Source organism: Artemia sp. Qi Xiang Cuo, chromosome 13 (genome assembly GCF_049724085.1).
Source record: "Artemia sp. Qi Xiang Cuo chromosome 13, ASM4972408v1, whole genome shotgun sequence".
NCBI lineage: Eukaryota > Metazoa > Arthropoda > Branchiopoda > Anostraca > Artemiidae > Artemia > Artemia sp. Qi Xiang Cuo.
In genome coordinates this window covers 18,253,875-18,264,077 of record NC_142806.1, presented here as the reverse complement: position 1 = coordinate 18,264,077, position 10,203 = coordinate 18,253,875, and the positions used below count along the sequence as shown (strand labels likewise).

The following is a 10,203-nucleotide window of genomic DNA, read 5'->3' as shown; positions in this document are numbered from 1 at the left end:
CCGGGTCAAAGCAAGTTACCGGTCCATTGACTTAAAAAGTTCACTAACTGTTCTTGAATTTTTTAATACTGCGTTAAGTAAAGGTGGTACAAGTTTCTTCGAAATTGCAGGTCAAAGCAGGTTACCGGTCCATTAACTTAGAAAGTTCACTAACTGTTCTTGAATCTTGTAATACTGCGTTGAATATTCTTCTAATTAAAAATGAAATAATGCTGAATTTACAGGTGCTAAATTTATCATTTTATTCTTCTAATAGCAAAACAAATGTTGCTGATTCTGAAGTTGGTCTTTCATCCCCATATATACGACGTTACTATTATTCTCCATGACCACACTGCCTTTTCTAGGACGAAATCAATAAGAATTCCAAATAGGGACAGGTCCTTTTATTAGACAGTAAAACGAAAATATAAAACAAAGACTCTAAATATTTCGATGACACAGTCGGTCATCATCATCAGTAGAGTTACTAACTTATCAAAATTAAAACAAACTGCTTTTATACTAAAAAAAATAATCACTTCCGGGTCAAAGCAAGTTACCGGTCCATTGACTTAAAAAGTTCACTAACTGTTCTTGAATTTTTTAATACTGCTTTAAGTAAAGTTCCAGACAAAAAATACATATTCTAAAGGAAATCGTTCTGAATTAAAGTGTTGAAATACATTGTTCAGGAAATTAAGTGTTGGGCGAAACTGTACATGTAAAAAATTAAATAATAAAATAACTAAAAGGAAAGTAAAGCCCAGAAAAAAAAGAAATAAGTAAGGTCCATTTAGGTGCCTCGTGGCATCTAAAGATAATTGGCGTCCCAACAAAGACGTTTCTGAAATCTGGGTGCTACTAAATTTAAGAAAAAATGCCAGAACTTTGTACAAAGGAATTGAATAAAACAGTTTTAGGTGTGATCCATAACAGAACTTAATTTTTTTATTTGTCTTTCCATAAACAAACCAGGAGATGGTTGTTAAGACGGAAAAAAGATTTCTGTAAAAGGTAGGGCTGGGACATATCTTTTTTTTTTTTTTTTTAACTAAATTTTAACGCGACAAGGGAAGTGCTTCGTTTTCAACTTCTTCATCAGCAAAACAAAATTTTTAAGAGATAGCAACACTGCAGATATTTGAGGTAGGAAAAAAAAAAAACTATCCTTTGGAGACCTGTGTCAATTTATTTTAACTATCTTTAAGAATAAACTAATTTTTTTATCGCCATTTTCTTCCACTAAAGTCCATGCCTTTGAAAAATTGGTAACGCAAAACTTAAATTTTACTTCAATAGCTTATTTAGCCTTCAATAACTCGAATGACATTCCAGCCTCTTGAGGTAGGGGGATGTCAAAAGAGTGGATACACCACAGTTATTAGTGGTAATGTCTGTTTATTTTAAGTTATGACTCATTATAAATTTTGTTATTTTAGGTTTCTTTTTACAATCATAGAAATTTCAGCTTGACTTAGTCAATTTTTTTGCTAGCTATGTTCTACTTATTTTAAGGTTTAATCTCACCTTTTAACTGTCACAAAAACTTTTTTTTCAATTTAATCAATAAAAATGATGATACATAGTGATACTACAACTTGTTTCTGCTGCAATGGCTTATGGGCACAATGCAGAGAGTTTCGGTAACTTATAAGAGCGGGAACTGGCACCAGTGTCAGCAAAAATAGCATCAACGCCATCTAGCGTTTGGCGACACTTGACATTTTTTTAGAGTAATGATAAGGATAATTTATTTAATTTGTGTAGCCTAGTTGGTAAAATCAGTGCAGAAATAAGCGTCGGATCTCAGTTCCTTCCTGACAGAAAAAATGATTACAAAGCTTGAGAAAATATTTTTGAGTTTTTTTTTTTTTGTCGACAGTAGCGCCGGTTCTGTCGAAAGTAGCGCCGGTTCTATCGACAGTAGCGCCGGTTTTAAGCCACCCATACTCTTTTGGGTACAAGCACGTGCACAACGAAAGCATGCCTCAGAGGCTGACACTCTTCAATACTACATGAATTTCAAAAATTATTTGACTATTTTGATATTTTCACCTATTTTCAAACTCGCCCGATTTTATTTTTTGTTGACGACCTCTCAAAGCCCCATCCAAAAAATATTGTATAAGGGTTTGCCAATAAATGTATTAAAATTGGAAATGCAACACTTCTGTAGATTCTGCTTCATAGATTAATGGAGACGGTGGTGATTAAAAGTTATTTAACTAATTAATAATTAACCAATAATTAAGAAATAATAATTAAGGTGGTTAATAATAATCACTAAATGATTGATAATTAATATCGGTAAATATTGACCATTAATTAATCGTCTCTGAAAGGATGATCTAAAAAAACAAAATAGACCATTTGAGGCACTAATTTATTCAAGTAATAAAATTTATTTGGCACGAGCATTATTTCAAACCCAAAAATAACGCAGTTTGTGTATAAAAACTCACAATTACTCTATGTAAAAACGCAGTTGTCAAATACAAGATAAAAACACAGAAAGATTACATGTAAAAAATGTTGCATCTAGAAAAACTTCCGTTCTTTTTACTGGCTAACATTCCTCAAAAAGAACCAACCGAATTCTATGAAGGCAGAGTTATTTCTCTCTCCAGAAATTGCCTTTCGTTATCTGTATGAATTTCTTTTTCAGCCATAATTGACTCGAAGAACTAATTACCCAAAAGGCGGGGCTATTTTTCTCTCCAGAGATGAGGAATAATGTGATTGGCTTGCAATTGGAAAAATTCGAGGCATTATTCTCTCTCCAGAAATAAAGAAGGTACTCTTCTAAAATCTGGCAAACACGCGAAAAGTAAAGTTTGGTTAATGCTAATGAAATAAAACAAAATAGGATGAAAACATAATAGTTTACAAACAAATTTGGGCTATATATTTGCACATTACAGGGGGTGGGGGTAAAGCATAGCATAATTTAAATACGGAACCTGATTTAACCTAACCTAGGTACATCTTTTCCCCCTAAACCCCAAAAACCAAAGTTTAAATATAGTTCCCGGAGTAAGAAACCCTTGTTTATACAGCATCAGAAAGGTAATTACCGGGTAATGGCTATCTGATCATTACTTTTCTCGAGTCGCATTCTCGCTTGTTTCCCATATTTAGAACAGTACCACAAAGAATAATTTGACTGGCTTGCGAAAATAAGACACCAAACAATGCCAATAGAATTAAAGCCCACTTTTGGAATCACAAAACAATAATCTCTCTTTTTCTCTTTCTGATAATAATGAGTACAGGGGTGGATTCAGGGGTGGTCTTAGGGGTTCATATCCTACAGAAGGTCAAAAGCTGCATCAACTAAATGAGAGGCGGGGGGTGGTGGTGGTGAAAATTGATGATGGAGAAGTCCAAATTTCGTTGGCCAACTCCTCCCCCCCCCAAAAAAAAATTCTGCTCCCTTTGACTCGATCTCACCACATCCAGTAATCTACAATATTCATTTAAAATAGCTCTGAATTTAAAAAGCTGTCGTAAATTATTCTTGATTTTCATCTTTATTTTAATTACTTAATTATTCTATTAAATAACTGAGATCAAGGAAAGATAGACCTAGAGCTCTATCCTGAAACCTCAAAATCGTCAATATTAAAATATAATGCTAACTTCTGAAAGTATTTTGCGTATTTCTTTACAAGTTGTACCCGAGAAAACAATTTTTTTATTATTATTTATTTCTTAGCCATAAACACAGAGCTCTTATTCTAAAACCGCAAAACATTTATATCAGAATAAAAAATCGTTTATATTAAAATATAAGTCCAACTTCTGAAAACATATTGCGTGTTTCTTTACTAGCTATCACAACAAAAACTAAAGATTTTTTTTAATTATTTATTTCTTTCCAACAAGCTATTGTTTTTTGACTCGTCCCAGTAGCAGCCGAAACTCTAAAATATAAATTTTGACAATAATTAGTTCGTCAAAAGAATTAAAGTTTTATACTGCATAATATATGAATACTCATAAAATATAAATTCATCATGTTTAATGCTACCTATAGAAATCTACGAGCCTGAGAAACTTCGTGTGATTTAAGAGAAATTGGTTACAAACCCCCAAAAGTCAAGAAATCATAGTGAAAATCACACCATCAGATTGAGCATATCAGAGATTCCAACCGTAGAGGTTTCAAGCTCATATCTACAGAAATGTGAAATTTTGTATTTTGCCAGAAGAAAGATCATGGTTGCGTGTTTATTTGCTGTTTCTAAAAGACCAGGGCCTAGAAGACCAATGGACCTAGAAGATCTGGAGAGGACGCATTTAAACTGCAATTAGAAGTTCTAGTATACTTCTTAAGTGAAAAAAAATTTAGCGGAGAACTAACCCCCCTCCCACGCCCCCTTTTGCCAATAGACATTCGATCAAAATTATGAGATAGCCATTTTATTCAGCATAGTTGAATGGTCCTCTGAGGATTACATGACCCCAAAAGCCCCTGGGGAAAGGGGTGTAAGTTATGGAATTTGCCCATTGTTTACATAGATTGTTTGGCATTGGGGAACATGCGAAAATTTTTCGGGGAGGGGAGGAGGAATTTCTGCGGGGGATACTTTCTGAGGGGTAATTTTCCACAGACAGTTAAGAGGAATTTTTCGGCCTCTTCTAAAAAACATTCTAAAATCTAACAGAAAAAACAAGTTTTTTCAGCTTCAAGTAAGGAGCCACATTAAAACTTAAAACGGACGGAAATCATTCCGTTTATGAGGGTGCTCGCCCCCACCTCAACCCCCCGCTCTTTATGCTAAAGTTTGACTCTTTATTTAAGTTTAAGCCCCCTCAAAGACCGAATAATTTCAGTTCATTTTAAGTTTTAATATTGCTCCTTCTTTCAGTTGAAAAAACCTGTTTTTTCATTTAATAAAAATTCAGAAAAATGTCGAGCATGTATACGAAATGGAATCATGTTATAATCACACAATAGTCACATCCTCTCTTGGAACGAAGAAAAGTGCAAAAAAGGTCACAAACACAACTGCCCGATTCGAAATATCATACTGATCGTTTAACCTCACTAAACTAATCAGTTTGTCTATAGTATATAATTATTAAATGTGATGGTAACCAAAAATTAGTTTGACGTAAATGTAATACGGAAAAACTGTAAAATCAACCATTAAACTATGATAATACGATAAATAAAGCCCTTAAAACAAAAAACAAAAGAAAAATACAAAAAACAAAGAGATTCATAAAATAAAATAAGACAAAACTCACATTAAAAATATAACAGAGCTATACAACTAAATTGTGAATACGCCCAACTGCCTATTCATCAAGTTATCATAAAGCAATTGATGGTGCCACAATTTTCCTGCATAAAAAAATCCTTTCTTCCTCAGGCTTGCTTTTTTCCTTAGTGTGTGTTGAGGGGTGCATTTCAAGTCAGTATAAAAGCTAACACCCTCACCTATTTCCCATGATTGGTTGAGGGTTTTAAACTATTTGAGTTTTTAAACTATTGAGTTCTGCACCAAAGGCCAGAAATGCCTGTGATTGAAAAAAAAAACTCCTTTTCCAGCGAAATAAAAGTTTTTGTGCCGGGTATTGTGTAGCATTTACCTCACTACTAAATAAAGGAAATTTTATATTCTACAAAAAAGTCTTTATGACTGATGTCGGCTCCCAGTTTAAGTTCCCACAAAGTGTCACCTTGCACTTTACTGAGAGCTGAATAGATTAATTGGACTGAAAGTTAGATTTATTCATTTTTATTATCCATTCGAAGTTGAGCATTGTTTAAACATGTTCTCGTCTATTTACTGTTAATTGAAGAACACGCATAAATACGTAGATGGCTTCTAAAAACAACGTAGAGTACAGGAAAACAAACTCTTATCATCATTAATATGCCTAGCTAAATCCCTACTCACGGTTTTATCGCCGGCTTACTAGATATAAAATCATAATCTATATGAAAAGCTGTCTTTTTTTTTTGGGAGACTGACATTTACGGAGCATATTTTTAGGTGCAAATATGAGGAAACCATATAGTTTAATGAGTCTTGTTATAATTTTATATTACCATATACTTGGTCCAATTATCTAAAGGAAAACACGCCAAGAACCGAGTACTTGAGAAAGAGCTTCATCCGGCGTTGCACTTCTATTTGGGACGATCTTCCTTGGGATATTATTCCTGCAAATCGCCATGTTGACTCCTTCATAAGAAGGTTCAACACACATTTAGATCCTCGAGGTTTTGACACGAGGTAAATTAATAGCGATCTTTCAAATATTTTTAAGTACCTGGCGCCGTGAACATAGGCATAAAAAATAAGAAAGTATACCCCCCCCCCTTTGAGAATCAACAAAAAAAAAAGAACAAAAATTACACAACAAAGATAGTTTTTTGAAGATATAGAGTCATAGATATCCACTGTGTTCGCGTAGGTTAAAAAAAAAAGAACTGAAAAAAGCTGCTCAAATAATACCGCAGTTTAACTTCTTGTATTGAACATATTTCATAGAAATTTATTAAAATTGCATCACTTTTATTTCCTTTCTTCTCGTGATATTTACGTTAGCCTACTTCACCATATAACAAGGCCGTATCCAGGGGGGGGGGATTACCCGGTTTGAACCCCCCCCCCCCGAAATTTTTGACCGAGTCGAAAATAAGTCGAAAATTAGTAAAACCTGGGTGAAAATCAGTAAAATTAGTCAAAAACTGAGTCAAAAATTAGTAACCCCCCCCCCAAAAAAAAAGTTCCTGGATCCGCCCTTGCAATATAATACAACATCATTTTAAAATTGTAACTACATAAACTACATACTGACCAAACAACTTCATTAAATAGATACAACGTTAATTTTGTACATCCTCTTACTGTATCAGTTAAACAATACAACACTTACATGAGACAGTTAGGTCAGGTAATAAACTGTTATTAACTTTCTGTGCAAAACATGATTCAGGCCTGGCCACCAAGAGTGTTTCAGGCCTCTAACAAATCTGTGGTCAAAGGCCTCACTTGACAAATACATATCGCTTCTTTTAACAAAAAAAAATAAAATAAAAATATATTAAAATAAAAAAATGTCAGGGGGCACCAAAAAGTCACATCTTCAATCAATGAAAATTTTGTAAGATACTGAATTTTAAGTAAAAAAAAAAAATCATATTCACTTTGAGTGGCTTTCTCCTGACTGAATATTTGTTCTGCTAAATCTGAACCCCTGATCAGTGGGCCCACATGTATTCAGATATAGGTTCATGAGACCTAGTCCCTAGGTACTGGTATTTGACTTTAGGTATATTTTTTAAGTCATACACGAAACTTATCAGGGAATGATAAAAATTATTTCTAATTTTAAAAAAATTCCAATTTACTTTGAGTTGCTTTCTACTGATTAAATAGATTTTTTTTTCGGTCAGTTTTCGGTGAACAAATATCAAGGTTCAAGAAATTTAAAAAATTTTCGGTCTCTTGTAGACCTTTGCAAAAATCAAGATACGACCTGTTGATACCCAACTGATGACCATTCATATAAAAGCTAAAATATTTTTAGGGTTGGGGTCTCTTTTTATCCTAAACTAGAGACAAATGTCTCAAACGTCAAACTACTTCCTCTCAGCAGTCCTGTCTTAGCGCTATTATTTCAGTATCACTGTTCCATTTCAGTATCACTGTTAATATCAAGATTATATCACACTAACAAAGATGCAACACAATAAGAACAAAATTAGTAATGTTCAGCCACTTTAAGCCTTAATGTGCAAATTTCAAGTTCTTAGCAATAACAAATAATGTCAAAAAGAATATTTATGATGACAGAATTCGGCAAAATATTACCAAGAAGGAATAGTCCACTTAAGCCTCTTCTTGATTGACATCATTCACCCTGCGAGCAGCAGGGTCGGCTTCGATGGACAGCCAATCATAGCCGGCTCTCCAAAAATGATCCACCTACAGAAAATGCTGCTACCAGGATGAATGATGTCAATCAAGATGAGAATTTAGTCTTTTATTTTTTCTCGAATATGTAATTTGCCGTTTTACTGCTTCTTTTAAAAACGGCATCTAAAATGAAAATTTTGTGCGTAGTATTTCTTTCTTGACATCATTTTTTTTTTTTTTTTTAGAAATTTACTTAGGTAAGTGCAGCTTTCGAATGAGGTAAAAATCAAAATTTCAGTCACCAGTCAAGTAATTTGGAGAAGGTCTTCTTCACCCGCAACGCTGGCAGTCTGGCAGTTGGATTCATTGCCCAGCATTCAGACATAGTTTGGGCAAAAGTACTGTGTGGCTGAAAAAAAAGTAAAACTTAATGAAAATTATTAAATACCAAAAACTCTAAAACTACAAAATAATGGTTGAATATCACAAAGAGAAACGTTTAAGTTTTACTCATATTAGGCTAGTCATAAACACTACCCAATCTTCTTTGAAACCTTTTAATTGCCCAGTGAAGTCGCCAAACGCTACACTGTGAGTGGCCCTACCAGTTTTTTGGCCCTACTATGCTCCTGTGTTAAATCATCAAAGATCCAGCTTTTATAAGTTTCCCATTCTCTTTGCAACGAAAGGCAATATTTGTCAAATTTGGAAGGGCCGTAAAACACAGAGAAAACAAATGCGCCAACAAAAACCGTTTATCTACATAAGTTATAAGCCAACCAGAAATAAGATTGACAACTATTTCTCAAACTTCATCCAGTTGACAACTGAATCTTGACATACAGTGCTGGTAATCTGGTAGTTGAATTCAACTCCCCTTTTGTATATTTTTCAATCCCCCCCTCCCCAAAACAAATGAACACCCTTGTCATCTAATGACTTTTGGCCTAAAGGTGGTGGATTTGATGTATTTTATTAAAGTAGTTATTTTGTGGGCACAGGGGAGATGAAGGGGATATTCTATAAAACATTCAGATAGATACCACGGTACTAGTATGATATACCCACTACCGAATATTCCTCCTCTAACTAGAACCTGTTTCTCTGCCGCTCAATCCTAATGAGATATACCTAAGTATGATAAAAATATAATACTTTAGAAACAAATTTGTGGATACTGACGGGAAAGGGCAGTCATCAATTAAATAAGAACCCACGAACAATTACGATTGCTCTATGTGCCACAGATGCCCTTGAGGGACTATATTTTTTTTTTAAATTTAGGATCAGCGGTTCTTTATACAAGCCTATAATTTTTTCAAATCTTTAAAGCGAGGTAGTCAAGCTCAGGGTCTATACCCATGACTGAGATAACAGATTTTCTGAGTTTATAACGGCCCAATAGACAACTGGGTCGTTCCCTAGAATTGGTAGAGCAAGTTGCTTTATAATTAGCTCGTAACGTAGAAGATATAGCAAGCTCTGGTAGCGCAGCAGATTGATCTCTGCTTGACACTACGGTACCCATGTTTCGACCCAGCTGCAGGAGGACTAAACAGTAGGGAGATCCATTGCTTAAAAAGAACTCATGAAATATCAATGAATGCCCTATGCGCCACAGATGGCCAACGAAGATTTTTTTACTATTATTTTATTATTTAGGTCCTTTAGGCACGTCCTTTACACATCCTTACAAATTTCTCAAATGTTTGAAACGACGTAGTCAAGCTTAGACTCTATACACATGATTGAGATAACAGGGTTAGCTTTCGCGTATTATATTATAGATAAATGGGTCGTTTTTTGCAATTGATATGGCATGTTGCTTTTCAATTAGCTTGTTCTGTAGACACAGCAACCTCTAATAACGAACAAGTAAAAGTTCAAATTAGGATATGTCCATTTGTTAGACAGTCAAAACCGATACAAAAGTCTGCATATTTTGACCACATATACAGTGATCGTTATCAGCGATAATACTAAAGCACTAAAATTAAAATTAACATATTTGAAAAAAAAAATTTCTCTTGAAAAAATTTGACAACTCTTAGTATTTATACAGTTTCTTGCTGAAAGTTTGTAGACAGTTCAAAATAGTGTTTAATTTGCTTTTTATGACCAAAGTATAACTTATTTTCAAAAATTCACTTGATCTTAGAATTATTTTCTAAATTGCTACTTTCATGCTATCATGGTGCACAATAACATGGTACTTTATGTGGTTAATTAAAATAACTCTTTACACAAAATATTTTTTTCAAAAAGAATTTTCAACAAAATAATGGTGGCACATCCATCACAAATAACATTTATCATTCCATTATATTTTATAAAAATGTAAAAA

The 10,203-nt window shown here is 33.8% G+C and overlaps 1 protein-coding gene across 2 annotated transcripts in view; it reads right to left on the bottom strand.

Annotated features, from left to right (window-relative positions):
* Window positions 1-2,356: 2,356 nt before the first annotated feature.
* Window positions 2,357-10,203, bottom strand: part of tkv (serine/threonine receptor kinase thickveins) — a 79,039-nt gene continuing 71,192 nt past the window's right edge. For both annotated transcript variants that reach the window (XM_089099357.1, XM_089099356.1), the window contains exon 9: window positions 2,357-8,268. In XM_089099357.1, coding sequence (XP_088955483.1) covers window positions 8,158-8,268 — 111 coding nt within the window. In that variant the 3' untranslated portion in view covers window positions 2,357-8,157. The remainder of the gene's footprint in view (window positions 8,269-10,203) is intronic.